At 43.1% G+C, this 18,596-nt stretch overlaps 3 protein-coding genes across 5 annotated transcripts; 2 read left to right on the plus strand and 1 right to left on the minus strand.

Annotated features, from left to right (window-relative positions):
• Positions 1–2,993: 2,993 nt before the first annotated feature.
• Positions 2,994–8,892, plus strand: LOC109766889 (uncharacterized). 3 transcript variants are annotated; one of them, XM_020325652.4, is made up of 16 exons: positions 3,007–3,220; positions 3,956–4,010; positions 4,154–4,308; positions 4,695–4,818; positions 4,898–5,012; positions 5,114–5,259; positions 5,356–5,427; positions 5,880–5,948; positions 6,017–6,097; positions 6,162–6,281; positions 6,371–6,445; positions 6,620–6,700; positions 7,121–7,194; positions 7,295–7,355; positions 7,543–7,598; positions 8,514–8,892. In XM_020325652.4, the coding sequence occupies exons 1-16, from the start codon at positions 3,192–3,194 to the stop codon at positions 8,590–8,592; spliced, it is 1,392 nt and encodes a 463-aa protein (XP_020181241.1). In that variant the 5' UTR covers positions 3,007–3,191; the 3' UTR covers positions 8,593–8,892. The 3 variants fall into 3 exon arrangements, with proteins under 3 accessions (XP_020181239.1, XP_020181241.1, XP_020181240.1); XM_020325651.4 differs by having other exon boundaries at positions 3,012–3,220; positions 4,101–4,308; XM_020325650.4 differs by having other exon boundaries at positions 2,994–3,220; positions 3,956–4,308.
• Positions 8,893–9,589: 697 nt separating this feature from the next.
• On the plus strand, positions 9,590–13,895 carry LOC109766888 (sucrose synthase 7). Its single transcript, XM_073508940.1, has 15 exons — positions 9,590–9,928; positions 10,044–10,198; positions 10,309–10,501; positions 10,585–10,703; positions 10,784–11,000; positions 11,082–11,177; positions 11,266–11,442; positions 11,532–11,648; positions 11,741–11,907; positions 11,991–12,215; positions 12,296–12,617; positions 12,763–13,007; positions 13,090–13,228; positions 13,315–13,535; positions 13,633–13,895. Exons 1-14 carry the CDS (start codon positions 9,692–9,694, stop codon positions 13,468–13,470), a joined length of 2,565 nt encoding a protein of 854 aa, XP_073365041.1. The 5' UTR covers positions 9,590–9,691; the 3' UTR covers positions 13,471–13,535; positions 13,633–13,895.
• Positions 13,896–14,603: 708 nt separating this feature from the next.
• On the minus strand, positions 14,604–17,217 carry LOC109766887 (uncharacterized). Its single transcript, XM_020325648.4, has 4 exons — positions 16,494–17,217; positions 15,570–15,689; positions 14,939–14,992; positions 14,604–14,859 (listed from the first exon to the last, which is right to left on the minus strand). The coding sequence occupies exons 1-3, from the start codon at positions 17,061–17,063 to the stop codon at positions 14,981–14,983; spliced, it is 702 nt and encodes a 233-aa protein (XP_020181237.1). The 5' UTR covers positions 17,064–17,217; the 3' UTR covers positions 14,604–14,859; positions 14,939–14,980.
• Positions 17,218–18,596: the final 1,379 nt, after the last annotated feature.

Genomic DNA, 18,596 nt, shown 5'->3' on the forward strand with positions numbered 1-18,596 from the left:
TCATGTTCATAATCAGAGGAGTGATAATTATCATTAAGGATTTGAACATATGATCTTCCACCGAATAAACCAACTAGCATCAACTACAAGGAGTAATCAACACTACTAGCAACCCACAGGTACCAATCTGAGGTTTTGAGACAAAGATCGGATACAAGAGATGAACTAGGGTTTGAGAGGATATGGTGCTGCTGAAGATGTTGATGGAGATTGACCCCCTCTCGGTGAGAGGATCGTTGGTGATGACGATGGCGATGATTTCCTCCTCCGGGAGGGAAGTTTCCCAGGCAGAACAGCTCTGCCGGAGCCCTAGATTGGTTCTGCCCAGGTTCCGCCTCGAGACGGCGGCTCTTCGTCCCGAAAGCTTCCTCTTGATTTTTTTAGGTCAAAACACATCATATAGCAGAAGATGGGCACTGGGGGCCTGTCAGGTGGCCCACAAGGTAGGGTCGCGCCCAAGGGGTAGGGCGCGCCCTCCACCCTTGTGGATGCCTGGTGGGTCCCCTCTGGTACTTTCTTCACCCAATATTTATTATATATTCCAAAATGATTCTCTGTAAATTTTTAGGACTTTTGGAGCTGTGCAGAATAGGTCCTTCAAATTTGCTCCTTTCCGGTCCAGAATTCCAGCTGCCGGCATTCTCCCCCTTTGTGTAAACCTTGTGAAATAAGAGAGAAAAGGCATAAGTATTTGTGCTATAATGTGTAATAACAGCCCATAATGCAATAAATATCAATATAAAGCATGATGCAAAATGGACGTATCAAGGGCTAGCTCTAATTGATCAATTAGGACCAACAAGAACTAGAACTAGATCAACTAGAAGAGGCACCAAAACTTGTGTATTCAATACAGCAAAATCCCCTAGTATATATAGGTTAGAGGGGAGGGAGAGGGCAGCCACCAAGGGGGGAAAGTCCTCCCTTGTGCGCCGGCCTAGGGGCCTCCCCAAGTCCAATCCCCCCCTCCCTCCCCACACACACAAGGAAAGGGAGAGCGCCTTCCTACTTGGGCCCTTGTGGCCCAAGTTGCCTTCCACCTCTTTGCCTTTTTAGGCCTATTGATATTTAAATTAAATATAAATATTCTAAATATTTCCAGACCATTATATATATATATATATGTATATATATAATTTCACATCTTCGGAAACAATTTTCACCTATATATATTTATCGGTAATACCCGGTATTACCCGATATTCACCGACACCCTTCTGGTGACCCCAAAATGCTTCCGGAACCTCTCAGAACTATTTTAGATATTAATGAAACAATTTCACAAATATATTGTCATTAATCCCATACCACTAACACTCAGCATATCATGATTACCTTAAGCTTGTGACCCCGTAGGTTTGGTAAATCATAGGCATGAACGGAAACCCCTTCGTACAGTGACCGATGGTGGAACCGTGGACATCCATATCGGTCTCTATGATTACACGAATGATATTCGTGTGAACCTTTGGTTATCATGTGATGTCCCTTTGCTTCACGATATTTTACAAAACCCGGTGTGCATCGGTATCCTCCTGAGTCATCACTATGCTCACTATACCGTTGCTCCTGTTACGGTTTTGTTCTTCTTTCTCATTGACGTGTTCTGGCATCCCTGTGACGTAGTCACCTGTGTCTAGCCAAACGATGATGGATGTCGTCACACCGAGAGAGCCCTAAAAATATCTCTCCATCGGCGAAGGAGAAAATCCCACTCTTGAGTTATTCAAGCACTTACCAAACTTTCCAGTGAGCCTGAAAGTTGCCGTTATGATCACCTTGTTACAGATGATGTTTGAGTTGTTGTAAATATGCATAAACATTTATTTTCCGGTGAGCCTAAACTTTCCGGTTTTTATTTATTCATTTATTGGTTTTCTTTATTTTTTCATTCCTTTTGCATTTGTTTCTTCAGCATTTTTATTTTCTTTTTATTTGTTTTTTTTTTTTGCTTTTCATTTTCACTTTTCTTTGTTTCTTTTGGTTTTCATTCTACATTTCTTGTATATGTAAACAACATTTTTCTAATAACGTTTAAATTATTCAAATACAAAATTAACATTTTCTTAATACATTGTCAACATTGTTTCTAATACACATTATTAATATTTTTTAAATACAAGATTAATATTTTTCAAATACAAGATTAACATTTTTTGAATACTTGGTCAACATTTCCCTATACACACTTTTAAAATTCAGATTATTAATTAAAAAATTCAAATAAAAATTTAACATTTTTAATACATGGTCAACATTTTTCTATACACACTTAACATTTTCCAAATGCTTGATTAACATTATTCAAACATTTGTTTAACATTTTTCAAATGCTTGATTAATATTTTTATATACAAGATAAATTTTTTATCATTTCTTTAATACATGATCAACATTTTTTCTATACACATTTAACATTTCCCAAAATTCTTTATTAAAAACATTCAAATACTTGTTCAACAAATGTTTCTCAAATTCTTGATTAACATTTTGTATAGATGATCAAGAAAAATCACCATTTTTAATACATGTTCAACAACTTTTCTATAAACGCTAAATATTTTTTAAATGCTTGATTAACATTTTTCAAATACTTGTTCAACATTTTTCAGATACTTGGTCAACATTTTCTGAATTCTTGATTAACATTTTTCCAATACCCGTTCAACATTTTTCAAATACTTGTTCAATGTTTTCGAAATGCTTGTTCAGCATTTTAGAAATGTTTTTTGTAGAGTGTTTTTTCTAATACATATATTTAGAAATTTTTTAAGTAAGAACAAAATTAAAAAAGTAATGCAAAAAACGAAAATAGAAAATGTAAAAAAAAGAAAAAAGAGGCTGTGGTCTTCCGTGCTTCTGGGCTAGCCCATCTCGGTCTCCCGTTCAGCGAGGGCTCCTCCCTCTCGCTGAACGCGAGATATAGGGGCGCCCGCCTACCGCAGCCTTTAAAAGAGAAAAATGTTGACGTGCTTATTTGGCGTGTACACCCTCTGAAACAGGTTCGGTTCAGCTTAGTCGGGCTCCTTGTCAGTTGTAGCGGTCTCAGTCCTCTGCACCAGGGGGATTAGCTAGGGTTTAACGAGCCGCAGCGACCACCATGACGGCCACAAACGCGGCGGCGGCGGAGTCGGACGCGGAGGCCAGGAGCATCCTCGAGCGGGCCGCGGCGGCATCCTTCCCTCCGCTCCATGCCGTCCACCACCTCCTCTCCGTCGGGGTTCGGCTCCTCACCCATCCTTATCTTCCCCTCAAAATTACGGCAGCCTTTTGAGCTAGAAGGAAGAAATCTCGACAGCTTTATAGATTGATGCTGTTCCTTAGTAGCAACAGGACTAGAATTTCCCCTTCGGAGAACAGCTCAGTCACTTTTTTTTTTCCTCTGCGATGAAGTTAGCTACTTGAAGCAAAGTAGAAGAAACCCCAAATTCAGTCGTCCTTTTGACGGCCGGGCGGTTTTCGGTGGTAGATGCACTACCTCCTTGCTGTGCAATCTTTGCTACTGATTCCTCACTTCTCTCATATTTAATGTGTGGTACTTCGTTTATCTCCCCCAATATCTGTTTGTGTAGTTGTTAAGTGAGATTAATCCACCAATGTACAGTTTTATAGATCCGATGAGCATTTGCTAGGAGAGTGGTTGATTGTTTGAGCAGCTTCGCTAAGATAGATGGGATTCTGAAAACTGTGTCACCCCCCGTGATTGATATCTGTGTTAATTCTTTATGGAACTAGAAGTAAGGGGGAATATAGAGAACTCTGACTGTGTTTAAGATAAAGTGAACCAGAAAGAACAGTTGTTCTTTATTGTGTATGTAAACATGTGTGCGATGTGGACAGGGTGGAGCTTTTTCTGACCATTGGCTCTCATCCCGTTGCATTTTTCTGCTGACCTGCCTGTTAATGCATAATTCACAACTGGAGAAAAATCATCAACGTTACTGTCATGTTGCAGGTTTGTGTGCGATGCATCTTTCGCATGTTTGGAGCCTTTAGCCATGCCTGCTCATGTGCGTCTCTTACGGTCTCTTTCTTCCATTCATTTCTTGAAGAGCATGATGATTCCGCAAAAGGCGGGCCTTGCTCATGTTTGTCAACAGATGAATCATGCTGCTCTATTTGCTTTGGAATATTGCTGCCCACCTGCCATCAGGATGAGGGTGTAGTACCGTTTGATGACATTTCTCGTATCGACATAATTACTTCAATGGTATCTCAAGCAATACAAAGAGAGGGTTATCAAATCGATGGGTTTTCTTTAGAAATTTCACTGCCTGCAGTTGTAGCAGCGAATGAACGTGCCATCAGGTAACCATCCCTACTTGAGAATCTCTGCTTCAGTTTTTTTCTGTGGCACCTTTAATTTAATATATGGCAGTGGTAATTCAAGGAGATGACATTATATAGTCTATACTAACCAGATTTATAATCTAGAAGGTTGTCTTCTCAATTGAATATATGGTGATATTTGACACAACCAATGTTAAAAGAACTTCCAACTCTGTTCACGGCAGTGAGCTAAATTTGGTTTTGGTGGATACTGAATAATTACAATTAAGATCATGTCTTACCTGCTCTCAAATGTGTATGGGTGTTTTTGTGTGCGTTTCATTCTAATCTTAATGTTCTTGTAATACATGTGATGATTCTAAACTGTTGTTCTCATAATGTGTTCTCCTTTTCCCTCTTAATAGGTTATATATGAAAGAAAAATATGGCAGTGAAAATTGGTTCAAGGACGAAATGTTTTCTCAACAAACCATGTCAGCGAAGGAGGGTCTGAGACTGTTGATAGCACCATCGCTCGAGAAACAACTGGTAGGATCTTCTGTGATTGCCTTTTGTCTTGGAGCGTTGTGCAACCAACAATTGCTTGACTAAACAAAAATACATGCAGGGTGTTAAGCACGGTAACAATTCATTTCGAATTCGCTTAACATATACTCATGATGATGCTTCACTGAAGCTCAAAAGTTTATTGCCAAATGACAGTAATCGTAAAAGGAAAGCAGGTAAGTCCTTTAGTGGTCATTTACTAACAAGGTAACTTGATCATCCTTCTGGATTTATCAGATTTTTCATTCATATAATGATTTGTCTGATGTTGTAACAGAGTCAAGAGAAGGAAATGATACTAGAAGGAACTCAACATATGATGATAAACAGACATTAAGTGAAGCAGATTCATTCATCCACAAGTCCCTTGAGGGTATTCAAGATAAAGAATTCTGTAGTTTATTTAAGTTGCCTCCTGAAAAGGTGCCCACTGTACTATTGCAATACCGCTTTACCCCCAGAAATTGGCCATGTATTATACTGATTTTTTTAGATCAACTTAATTGATTCCCCCTTCAGGTGTCCAAACCTTGCCATCTTGTGATATCCTTCCTAAGGTCGCCCATATATATTGGCGGAAGATACTTGAAGGTATGTTCAAGTAATCCTTGGTTTTAACCAGTGTGGTTCATTACCAGAATGTCAATTATAGCAGAACACCAATTTTTGCTGTCAGTAAGGACTAATTCCCTAGTAGCAAACTTATGAAATGCCTTCTTGATCGATAATCATTGCTTTCTTGAAGGTTACCCATCAAGAACTATGTAGCTCTGTAAACTCACTTTCCAATCTCATTAAAGGTGATGAAAAGATTCAAATAGTTGTTATGAATAATACAAAATGTCGTGTCAAAATCAAATAGTTTTCTTTCAAAGAGGCCACACTGTACCTTTGTGCCATAATATCAGTTGCATGCGCCTTGGTATTTGTTTCCCTATGCTCAATATACATAAACAAACTACCTGTGTGTTTGCTCTTCAGTTAAACTTGTTGATGTTCAAAAAAGATTCTGAATCCCTCGTGTTACTAATTGCCATTGTCAGCTTTCAAGAAATGTCAGTCAGTCATGTTGGATAATTGATGATGAAAGAATGGGGGAAGCATCAGTTGAGGTAAAACACACTGCATCAGAGTCAAGACCCAACCCAACAAGCTGAACATCATTGCACCTTTTTTGTAGGAGATAATTAAAGAGAGTGTCTGTGCCATCTCCAGAGGTGATGGCTACAAGTTCCATGCTGCTGGAAGAGAAGATATCGATGTAAGGTTGTAGTTTGGAACTGTATCTGTTGGTATATGGTATGCTGAATGTCTCGCATACACAGGTACGGATGCTTGGATCTGGTCGTCCATTTCTAATTGAAGTCCTGAATGTGCGATCAATTCCATCTGCGATTGAAATTCAACAAATTTCTGACAAGATTAATAGCTCCGAAAAGAAACATGTAAGGAATCAAATTCATGCTGGATTGACGTTGCAGGTCATAGTTACACACAGATTGCATATCATATGCTTATGACTCGAATTTTCTAGGTCAGAATTAGAAATCTCAAGTTGGTAGACAATGAAATATGGGCCATGATGCGTGAAGGGGAAGCGGAGAAGCAGGTGCTCCATTCAATTGGTGACAGTATCATTTAGCTGAAATGATAGTGTCAGTTATTCTAATCATTTACATTTTTTTGTCACATCACATCACATTACCTTACACATTGCCTTGTCTTGCGAAACAACACAATCCTTACCTGATCATCAAGGTTTACTCTTACTTTATGTGTGCAGAAGCAGTATGCTGCCCTCATATGGACTTCTAGTCCTCTGACGGATGATGACCTGCAGAAAATTTCTGTTATTAATGATATGGTACAGTATATTTGCTTACTAGTAAACCCAGCGAGCTAGTTTGATTTTGTTCTCTTGTTGTTTTATTGGATAAGTTGGGGTTTTGCATGTACATGTGTCGGAGTAAAGCTTTGGGTTATTTTTACCTAAGCAAGTGTAGTACTGAGGCAGGTAGCGGGGAATAAGCCTGTTGAGATATGAGATGAACTTTAATATTTGCTTTTTTTTTTCTGTGCCAGGATTGATATTCTTTGCTAGCGTATCCGTGCTTTTGTTAAGACAGTTTGTTTGTCATGAGTATATATGTGATGAATTGACTGGGACTTTATCCGGAGTTTATTCACCTATTTTGTGTTGATATCTTGCTACTCGGGTACACTAAGCCAACACTCCCTATGAAGTACACATAATAATGGCATCTCTTTTTTTCCTGCCTTCTAGGAAATTGTACAAAATACCCCCATAAGGGTTCTTCATCGAAGAAGCCCGTTGGAGCGGAAACGGATTATACATTGGTAAGAGTTGAGACTGGTTCCAGCTTTATGTAATCTGTTTCATTGTTCTATTTTTCTCCTTTCAAAAATCCACTTTGTATTTCATTCATCTGTCAATCAGGATGGAGATTGAGAAAGTTGAAGGCAGCTCAAACTATTACTTGTTGCATCTATGCACTCAGGTACCATCTTGCCAAAGTTAGTAGGTTATTTGTCTCCAGAGTTAGTTTCTGTCTATAGACATTCTGATTTTGTATGTCCTAATTGCTGGAAAAATGCAGCATTTGCTGGACGCTTGTGTAAATATCTTCATTAGAAGTGTACCGTAGTTTTCTATTTCCTGTTTGATCGACTGTGATGTGTTTACAGGCAGGAACGTACATTAAGGAGTTTGTGCACGGTGATCTTGGACGCACAAATCCGAGGTAACCATCCTTCCTGTCTATTTTTCAGGTTCCTTGCCAGTTGCCATTTAGAGCATGGTTAATAGTATAGCCAGCTGATGGCTATATGAGTGTGACATGTCATCAAGAATTAGCATTATTAAGAGCATGGTTAATAGTATAGCCAACTGCTGGCTATATGATGTTGCCATGTCATATATAGTCATCACTTATAGTCACTCATACAACAAGGTTAGCTATAAAGTTGGCTATAAGAGTACTACTCCCTCCGTCTAGGTGTGTAAGTCATCTTACGAAAACCAAATAATCCCAAAACACTTAGGCGCGGTACATTAACTCTCATCTCGTTTCTTGTTTCGTGACATATCAACCAATAAGAGATGTGGGCCATGCATGCTTTAAATGATTTGAGACTACCAAACACGACATGCATTGGTTAGTTCATTGCATGCATTGTTATTAATTAGCAAAAACACATTAAGTTCTCTCGTTTTCCCCTCCACCTTGGTCACGGTGCGCAACATAAGATGACTTACATACCTAGACGGGGGGAGTACTTTTTTTCATCCTCTCTCTATCTCTTTCTTCATATTTATTGCATTTGCCTAGGAGTACGCATATAGCTAGGCTCTTGCATGAGAGCCCACTCCCACCATTTTTTCATGTCTCTCTCCTCCACATAGGCAAAAGTGCCATGTAACTCTTGATGACATGGCACGCTCATATAGCCAGCAGCTGGCTATACTATTAACCATGCTCTCAGCTATCTCTGGCGCTCTTAAAGAAACATGTAATGCATGTTTAACCGTGAAGGTCTCCTCTCAAGCCCCATTCACCATCTGCAGATAAATAAGAAATGAATTTACATCCCTGGAGTACAATTTTATTAATTTCTGATGAGCTTCTTTGCGCATGCTTGCGCTCTTGCTATTGCAGTATCGGTTCCATGCTACGTTGCAGAGCCGAGATACTGCAACTCGATGTCACGGACGTTAAGATGGACTTGCTGCAATAGTATGCAGCTGCCACATGATACCATTTGGGGCAATTACTTTGGTAGTGGAGGCGCTCTGATAAGCCAAGATTCCCGCGGAAGACTATGCCGTTGGCAAGTGCTCTAGGAACGGCGAATTGTTTTTCTCATGGAGTGCGTAACTTGATGTCAATTGTAAAATGTACACCAGCCAGGGGAACCCAGCAACAATTTTGAGAAATTGGGGGGAATTTGGCCCCATTTGGCTCCAACGTTTACCTTTTCCCAGAGCAACAATTTAGAGAAAATTGAGAAACTGAACCATTCGGTCCCAATGCCTTATCTGTTTTGCCACCACGTGTCGTTGTGCTGCTAAACAATCATATTCCCCTCGAGAGGAAGTACTAGATGATATTCAATGAGCAGCATCACATGGACGACAGGAAAATTTTGATATCGAGAATTTACTGCAGTGAGGCTGATACTCAGTTTTTAATGTACTTTGTTTTTCCATTTCTAATACTACCTCTGTACCAAAATATAAGACGTTTCTGCCGGCTGTTCGGTTTCTTCTTTTTTCGAGTTTTGACACGGTTTCTCTTGCTCAAAGTAGCGTGTGTTTCATTGGTCTGGTAGGAACAAGATTTGAAAGGGCGCCTGCAGCCTTGGCAAGTTGGCATCCTGCGACGGCTGTACAATACTTGGCCATCCTGCCGCAAGGGAAGCTCGAGAAATACTTGGCCATCCTGCCGCTTCTGCTCTGCATGCATCTTCATGCCGTGACGAGACACGAAAGGAACTTTGCTTTCTGTCCTAAACTAAAAGCGAGAGATTAAACTGAAAACTGAAATGTGCAAAGACATCCTACGCCGCTATGCGTTTCTTCCCTCCGTCGCGTGTGCGCTTCCTTGGAATAACTTGTGCCAGTCGATGTGCTTTCTCCTCCCGGCCTAGCCTCGCCTACCTTGCATGTCCAGCCATGTCCAGTTGTCCACACCAAAGAAAACTTCCTCCATGGAGCCAAGTTTTGCTCCGTGCCATCCTCTATAAATCGCTGCTCACCCACGCCCAGACAAATCACACAGCTTACTTTCCTTTCCCAACATAGTTCTTGAACAAGCCTGGTGGTGAGTCCCTCGCCATGGCCTCCACCAAGCTCAGCTTCAAGAGGATGGACAGCGTCGCCGAGACCATGCCCGACGCGCTGCGGCAGAGCCGCTACCAGATGAAGAGATGCTTCCAGCGCTACGTGTCCAAGGGCCGCAGGCTCCTCAAGAACCAGCAGCTCATGGAGGAGCTCGAGAGGTCGCTCGACGACAAGGTCGAGAAGGAGAAGCTCGTCGAAGGCTTCCTCGGCTACATCATTTGTTCCACCCAGGTTGGTTGTTATTTCGCTTTAGTATTCACCCAATTCACTTCTGCCGTACAATAGCTAAAGTTTGATAGAAGGAAGGAGAGCTTATGAAAGTATTGTGTCCTTGTTATGCTCGCAGGAAGCGGTAGTCCTGCCACCGTTCGTCGCGTTCGCCGTCAGAATGAACCCTGGCATCTGGGAGTACGTCAAGGTTCACGCCGACGATCTGTCGGTCGAAGGAATCACGCCGTCCGAGTACCTCAAGTTCAAAGAGACGTTATACGATGAGAAATGGTATGTACATTTGCTGATATGATCTAAGCTTCAGATGGATGAGAAATGCAATTCGATTCTATGTAGGTGTGAAACTGAAAAAGAAACTTTTTTGTTCATGTGAATTCCAGGGCCAAGGATGACAACTCGCTGGAGGTTGATTTCGGCGCTCTTGACCTCTCAACACCACGTCTGACACTTCCCTCATCCATAGGGAACGGGATGCAGTTCGTCTCCAAGTTCATGTCTTCGAAGCTGAATGGCAAGCCTGAAAGCATGAAGCCGTTGCTCGACTATTTACTCACTCTGAATTACCGCGGAGAGGTAAGGAGTTCAGCCATTCACATCACAGAGATTATCAAAATTAACAGACTGGTCAGACTCATATATCCTTGCAAAACATACAGAAGCTGATGGTTAACGACACAATCGACACGGTGAATAAGCTTCAAACAGCGCTGCTCCTTGCAGAAGTTTTTGTCAGTGGGCTGCCAAAATTCACACCATATTTGAAATTTGAACAAAGGTAATGTACAGCCAAATTAAGTAGCTTAAAAAATCTATGGTGCCAAAAATGCCTAAGGTTTCTTTACAATGGTCCTGCAGATTTCAAGAGTGGGGATTGGAGAAAGGGTGGGGTGAAAATGCTGAGACGTGCAAGGAGACGCTGAATTTCCTATCTGAAGTGCTCCAGGCGCCGGATCCTATCAACATGGAGAAGTTCTTCAGCAGGGTTCCATCCATTTTTAACATTGTTGTGTTCTCTATCCATGGTTACTTTGGCCAAGAGAAGGTTCTAGGCTTGCCAGACACCGGCGGTCAGGTATCGATATCATCAAATCGTAGGAAATAATACTCTGATCAGCTTATATCATACTCTGAAGGCATGGTTTCTCCGTAACAGGTTGTCTACATCCTGGACCAAGTCAGGTCCATGGAAGAGGAGCTTCTGCAAAGAATCAAGCTGCAGGGTTTGCATATAACACCAAAGATTCTTGTGGTAAAGCTATTTACAGCGTGATCATAGCCATTCCTGCTATCTCTGTATTTGTAGAACTGATAAACTAATGTCTACTCTTGTGCTGCAGCTAACAAGACTGATACCAGATTCCAAAGGTACAAAGTGTAATGTGGAGCTCGAACCGGTTGAAAACACAAAATATTCACACATACTACGTGTGCCGTTCAAGACTGAAGATGGGAAGGATTTGCGCCAGTGGGTTTCCCGGTTTGACATTTACCCTTACCTAGAGAGATATGCCCAGGTTTGCCACCTACAAATTATTAATCATCAGCACTCTTGTCTCTTGTGTTAAGAGATCTTGCGTAAAATTGAAAAGCGATGCAATTTCAGGATGCCTCTGCCAAAATTCTTGACATTCTAGAGGGCAAACCAGACTTGATCATTGGCAACTACACTGATGGCAACTTGGTGGCGTCCCTCATGGCGAGCAAACTAGGAGTCACACAGGTGAGAAAATGTCTAATCAAATAGGATTCCTCAGGATTTCTTTTGCCACCAATCACAGCTGATGTCACATCCCTAAATGATCTTCCTGACAGGGAACGATAGCACATGCTCTCGAAAAGACGAAGTATGAGGACTCGGATACCAAGTGGAGAGAGCTGGACCAGAAGTACCACTTCTCCTGTCAATTCACTGCTGATATGATTGCCATGAACACTACTGACTTTATCATCACTAGCACATACCAAGAAATCGCTGGAAGGTCTGTATACTGAATCTTATTTTAACTTCGGTGCTCGAAGTACTTACTCCTAGAACTTCTTAACATAAATATGTGTGATGCAGCAAAGAGAAGCCTGGCCAGTATGAACACCACTATGCATTCACAATGCCCGGCCTTTGCCGCTACGCCACAGGCATCAATGTCTTCGACCCGAAGTTCAACATTGCTGCACCTGGCGCCGATCAGTCCGTCTACTTCCCCTTCACACAGAAGCAGAAGCGGCTGACAGCTTTACACCCTCAGATTGAGGAGTTACTGTACAGTAAGGAGGACACAGATGAACACATGTAAGTTCCTTACAAACACTGAAACACACATACTTTCATTTCATCAGATGAAGTTGCTAACTGTGATGCTGTCAAATCAGAGGATATCTGGCAGACAGAAGTAAGCCAATCATCTTCTCGATGGCGAGGCTGGACAAGGTGAAGAACATCACTGGACTAGTCGAGTGGTATGGGCAGAACAAGAAGGTCAGGGACCTTGTGAACCTCGTCGTCGTTGCAGGCCTCCTGAATGCTGCACAGTCCAAGGACCGAGAAGAGATAGATGAGATCAACAAGATGCACAATTTGATCGACAAGTACCAGCTAAAAGGACAGATCCGCTGGATCAAGGCACAGACCGACCGTGTCCGCAATGGCGAGCTGTACCGTTACATTGCAGATACAAAGGGTGCATTTGTTCAGGTATACAATAAGCTACAAATCTAATTGCTCGATCATGAACAATATATGCCTCCATCCTCTGAAGTGGATGAAACCTCAACTCTAGCATTTACTTTCTTTCTTTCTTGAAATAAAACCTCAACACTAGCCTTTTCTTTGGTTTCAGCCTGCTCTGTATGAAGCATTTGGGCTAACAGTCATCGAGGCGATGAACTGCGGGCTGCCAACCTTCGCGACAAACCAAGGAGGGCCGGCAGAGATCATCGTCGACGGGGTGTCGGGTTTCCACATAAACCCAATGAACGGCAGGGAGGCAGGCACCAAGATTGCAGACTTCTTCCAGAAGTGCAAGGAAGACCCAGGCTACTGGAACAAGATGTCCACTGCCGGGCTTCAGCGCATCTACGAATGGTAGGCATCGACTCTTATCCTACCTCCGGAGTGGTCGTCTTCCTTTCGCCTGGTAAGAATACTAACCAATACATGATGGCAGCTACACATGGAAGATCTATGCAACCAAGGTGCTGAACATGGGGTCAATGTATGGCTTCTGGAGGACTCTGAACAAGGAAGAGAGAGTGGCCAAGCAACGCTACATGCAGATGTTCTACAACCTTCAGTTCAGGAACCTGGTGAGTCTATGATCTGATAATATCTGATGCAGTGGCCAATGCACAATGCAAACAAGATCAATGACCAATATCATCTTGTCTTTCAGGTGAAGACCGTCCCCAGAGTAGGGGAGCAGCCTCCAAGACCCGCGACCACGACAGGGGCGGCGGCGGAGCGTAACCAGATCGTGGCAAGGCCGAGAGAAAGGCAAGTGTGCGCACTCTTACGAAATTTACTGCGGAAAGACCGGGGAAGCAACTGACTGACCCGTTTGTTGTTTGGGGGATTTGGGTGCTGCTGCAGAAAGCCGCAGGGTCGGGTCCAAAGGTTAGTCACTGTTCGGTTCTTCCTCCTTCCAGCAATGCATCAAATTATCTGTAGAACAATCGAGTGATGAGTACTGACCTTTGTGCTGTGTGCTCAGGATGATGACCAGCCTGCTCGGGCCGAAGCCGCCGACGTATGAACAGAACGGCTACAGATGAACTATGATTGTACTCTGGAGCAAGATGCTCGCAGCTCGATTCATTCCATTGGTGACATAGTGTGACGTGATTGGTGTGGGATTTGTGTACTTGTGGTGTGTGGATCTTTATTGCATCGGTTGTTGTTTGGAAACATGTAACAAAGATCAAAACTGCCCATGGCAACAACTGATAATAATACAACAATTGAAGATTTGTTCTACGCTGAGAATCTACTTGACACAAGTTCCATATTTTTAGCAAACTTAAATGAGATCTCAAATTGCCTTGTACAATCATTATCCTCCCCGCATAAGCACCCCAACTTACAACGTATGAAGACAATTGCTTCTGAAACATGTTTAAACATAGAAATGGAAACTCCTCGGAATCGCTGAAGACAACAGCCAGAAAAGATTTCTATACAATCAAATCCTACAAGGAGACAGTTGTAAATCAATATATTGACCAGCCAAACACATTTTGCAAATTCGACAATGCCACTCAGAATTTCACCATACTTTAAGTTCAGATGGATGCAAGGAACCGTCGCACCCTTCTAGGCCAGAGGCTGTACAAAACTGCAAGGGTCCATAATGCATCACATGATTCCAATCTCTTCCAGCGCAGAGCACCTTGCCCCCCACCAGATCCATGATCCTCTGCCGCCGCCTCTCAACCACCCCCGACGCCAAAACCATCGTCACGCCTCCACATTTTCTATCCCGCCGCCTAGCCCTCAGCGATGACATATTTCAGGAAGGATTTGTTTTCAGGCAAAAGCTGCATTGTCAATATTTTTCAGCAGCAGCAGTAGTACCAGAGTGTAATCTCAAGTGCTTGATATCTCGATACATCACCATTACTACTTTTCGCTACAATCGCAATGACCAGATGAAAAACTCACAAAGATTAAGGAAGACATAAGACAGAAGAAAATGGCATAATCATCCTGTATTAGCCCAACTGTTCAAAATTCAAGTACTAACAAGCCCCAAACATAACTAAGTACAACATGAACTTGGAAAAAATCTCTCTAATCAAAAGCAAACCCTCAGAATATACATTGCATCGATTTGTTGATTATTAGCTGAGAAGCTTGAGTATTTGGTTCAAGCTATGTCACACATCATTTCACTCCACGCACAAAGATACCAAGGCAGCTGCAGTTCTGTTCCATTGGATGCCTGCGTGTTAAGGCACGTTATTGTTCCATGAACTATGGAAGCCACAGGCGCCTATTAATTTAAAGCCATGTTAACTCACCTTAGAATCCATATCATTCAGTAAGAAACTGGGACTGCATCCTCACTCAGTTGCCTGCACATGATAATTAGTCGCAACTCAGGTGAGACAACAAACCCCTAGAGTATCACAATTCATACACCACCACTTCTGCTTTCCAAGTTAAATTACAGGAAAATATCCAGAATTATCACTTTGGGGTTAATTTCTGTTGGAAACTATTTTCAGTAAGGGTATTAAATATATGCATATGGTTTTTGAGTCGCGACTAGTCAAGTCGCCGCCAGCCCTGTGGCTCGGCGATTAGTCGACCCAAGTCACTGTATAGTCGCAAGTCGCCCTGATTTCTAGAAAACGACTTGGCGGTTAGTCGGCGACTATACAACGACTAATCAGCGACTCAAAAACCATGAATATATGTGATGCAATTGTCGATTGTCAAGGTTTGCCCCAATTCTCTTTCTGTTCTTTTGTAGATGCCGGTGATGTATTGATTACCGTCAGTTCTTTGTAGACTGCATTTATGCAACATAATTTCAAAATAACATGTTATAATGCTAAAGGCAACAGACTCAATGAACCAAGAAAATATGGGGCACAAATAAGAAATATATTTGAAAAACAAGTAGCATATAGAATTATATGAACAAACCTTGTTCAGAGGGTTGTCTGGGGATTTCTTCCATAGCTTCCATATCATGTCTTTGTACTGTTTCAGTGTTAGGCCTGGCTTTTCTTCCTTCAGCCTAGGGAGCTCTGCCTCTTCAAATGCCTGTCATAAAGATAATTCAAATGTACTTAAGCAACAGATCTCCGGTGAGCATAAAATTCCAACCATAGCATACCACATGAAACTAAATGACTCATTATGAGTATAATAAATAGAATCCAATGTAGGCTTTGCAAAGTAAAATGGCACATAAGGCAGAACACTCTTGTAAGTGAAATGATTAAAATTCATCTACCAATCAGAAGTTTGTGTTTGAACTTTGAACTAAGGTACCCGTAAAACTGTAAGACTAAATGCATTAGTACATCAAATATTGTCTGTGAGGTTGGCAGTGTTAGTGGTAGGATGTTGCCTCCCCAATTAGCTAATTGTCCCTGTGGATGAATTTCCCCTTATGGTCTTCAGCTTATGGGTTTTTAGCATACAATACAAGTAACAAACCAATAACTACCATACAAGATACTACACTCATTATGTAGGATATCAAATACCAACTCATTTCATCCTCTCTGGAGAGATTATACAACTTTGATTGCTCACGTCTCTAATCGTGTTCATGGAACATCCAACAATTGCAAACAAGTACCATAGGGCTCATCTACGCAGTTAGTACCAGAAGAAGTCACTATTGGGTATTCTCACAATTCACACCCAAACTATAACTATCACTGTTAGCAGACCTAATGCGCATGGAACAATAAAATCATACCGTGGTTTGGTTGACCTACACTCCTTAGCACAGATTTTTGTGTATGTGTGTGATTATAATGCAATCATCAAATTTTCAAGCTTATGCAGCAGTTCAGTAAGCAAATCTGAACTTTGGCCAGACACTAAAATATGTACCTTGAATGATGCCTTGAGGCGGCGCTCAGGATGCCTGTCAGCGGGCAAGGCCGCGTCTGTGTCAACAAGCGACAGCCGCACGATGGCCTCGTCGACACCCGAGGCCTCGATGACGGAGTCGTCCCTGTTGGTGTTGGCGACGAGGACGACGCGCTCGTACTCCTCCTCCTCGGCGGTGCGCGCGGCGCGCTTCTTGGCGGCCTCGGCCTCGCGCTCGAGGCGCAGGCGCTCCTCCTCGCGGCGGCGCACGAGCTCGGCCTCGGTGACCTTGGGGGCCGGGGCGCCGACGCGGTTGGCCTTGCGGGCGTCCGTCTTGGAGACGGCGGAGGCGACGGCGGCGGCCTCGGCCTCGGCGAGGCGGCGGTTCTCGGCCTTGCGGGCGGCGGCCTCGGCGCGCTTCTCGGCCTCCTCCTCGCGGCGGCGCGCGGCGCGGGACTTGGAACCCTCGGCCTCGCGCCAGTACTCCTCCTCCTTGGCGCGCTCGGCGCGCTGGCGGCGGTCCGACTCCTCGGCGGAGCGGCGCTCGCGGGCGGCCTCCGCCTTGGAGTTGACGCCCATCTTCTTCGGCATCGCGGGCGGCGCTCGAGATTTTGCGGTTCGATCGGCGGCGCGGCGCGGCGTGGGGAATTTGGGGGAAGCTGATGGTCTGGATTGGGATTTCGGGAAGGTTTGGGTTGGCTGTCTAGGGCTCGGGTCTGGGGTCCTCTATGCGCGAATGGCTTATTCTGTACGCGTGTTGCTTAGTTATCGGGTTATTTTTTGCATTAGGGAACGCGTTCCAGAGTCTTCTAGATGCACAGCTCGTATGGACGCACAGGGTCGTTGAGGATCAAATAAGTTTTTTCTTAAAAAAAATCATTTGAACTTATTAAAATTTCAACAATGTATTACTGGCATATTTTCTAAATTCCAATAATAACTTCTAGTGATTTTTTTTTTCAACGGAACTTTCAATCTATTCATTTTTAATCATGGTAGTACAACAAACATCAGAAATGATAAAATTGCATTCATATCCATAGCTCACCTGGCGACGACTACAAGCACTGAAGCGAGCCGAAGGTGCGCCGCCATCATCGCCCTCCCTCGTCGGGGCCGGGCAAAACTTGTTGTAGTTCACAGTCGGGAAGTCGACGTGCTAAGGCTCTATTGGACCAGCGCACCAGAACAGCAACCGCTGCCGTTGAATAGTAGCGTACATCAAAGGGATTCAATCTAAAGACACATGAACATAGGCGAACTACGACCAGATCTGAACGAATCCACCAAGGGTAGTTCCGCCGAAGACACACCTCCACACGCCCACCAACAATACTAGACGCCAGTGGCGGAGCTAGACAAGATCTTAGGGGGGGGCAAACACAAATTATGCATCTTTGGGGGGGGCAAATGCTCTAATTTTTCTAATCTAAGCAGGCTCTTAAAAAATTTCTTCATAGCTTTTAGCAATGTTGGGGGGGCCACAGCCCCTGCAGGGCTCCACATAGCTCCGCCACTGCTAGACGCACCATCGAGACGGTGCTAGGCGGGGAGTATCTTATTCCATCTTCAAGGAGCCGTCGTCGTCTCGTCTTCCTGAGCTCGATACAAACTCCAACAAAACTCAAAGCAACATCTAGAACGGAGCCCTCCTGCAGGCAAGGGCTGAGATCCACGGCGCCGCTAAGGCCACCGGAGACGAGGTAGATTGGCGGCGGCAACTTCTAGTAAATCTTATCCCTTGATCTGGTGCCTAGAAAACAAAGGTCACCCCCCCTAAAAAAGGTCACCACTCACTATCTCATTGTGTCATGTGATTTGTTTTAAATGAGTTCAGCCCATTTTATATCCTTGTTGGGTCCATTTGGTTGTTTTCTCTTGATAAGTTGATGACTAGATATAACCTTAGGAAAGGGCACAAAACTAAACCTTTTAATTGTGGTTTTGTGGTGAGATAAATTTATTAATCACATGATGTTTCATTGTGTTGTTGCCAGAGTTGCCTAGCATGTTATCATTGAGCATTTTGGTGTGAAATTAGGCAACGATTATGAATCAGTAGCTAGATTTGGGATTTCAGATAGAAATAATTTTTGCTATTGACATTGTCCATGCATGGAAGTT

This window comes from Aegilops tauschii, chromosome 2 (assembly GCF_002575655.3).
Source record: "Aegilops tauschii subsp. strangulata cultivar AL8/78 chromosome 2, Aet v6.0, whole genome shotgun sequence".
Classification (NCBI taxonomy): Eukaryota; Viridiplantae; Streptophyta; class Magnoliopsida; order Poales; family Poaceae; genus Aegilops; species Aegilops tauschii.

Excerpts from the sequence above, each read along its gene's own strand:
- LOC109766889 (XM_020325650.4), top strand. The coding sequence starts at position 3,101 with ATGACGGCCACAAACGCGGCGGCGGCGGAGTCGGACGCGGAGGCCAGG. Across the intron at positions 5,260-5,355 it reads TTAAGTTGCCTCCTGAAAAG|GTGTCCAAACCTTGCCATCT; the intron begins GTGCCCACTGTA and ends TTCCCCCTTCAG. Across the intron at positions 6,446-6,619 it reads AAGGGGAAGCGGAGAAGCAG|AAGCAGTATGCTGCCCTCAT; the intron begins GTGCTCCATTCA and ends TTATGTGTGCAG.
- LOC109766888 (XM_073508940.1), top strand. The coding sequence starts at position 9,692 with ATGGCCTCCACCAAGCTCAGCTTCAAGAGGATGGACAGCGTCGCCGAG. Across the intron at positions 10,199-10,308 it reads ACGTTATACGATGAGAAATG|GGCCAAGGATGACAACTCGC; the intron begins GTATGTACATTT and ends TGTGAATTCCAG. Across the intron at positions 13,229-13,314 it reads ACCTTCAGTTCAGGAACCTG|GTGAAGACCGTCCCCAGAGT; the intron begins GTGAGTCTATGA and ends CTTGTCTTTCAG.
- LOC109766887 (XM_020325648.4), bottom strand. The coding sequence starts at position 17,063 with ATGCCGAAGAAGATGGGCGTCAACTCCAAGGCGGAGGCCGCCCGCGAG. Across the intron at positions 15,690-16,493 it reads GCCTCAAGGCATCATTCAAG|GCATTTGAAGAGGCAGAGCT; the intron begins GTACATATTTTA and ends TCTTTATGACAG.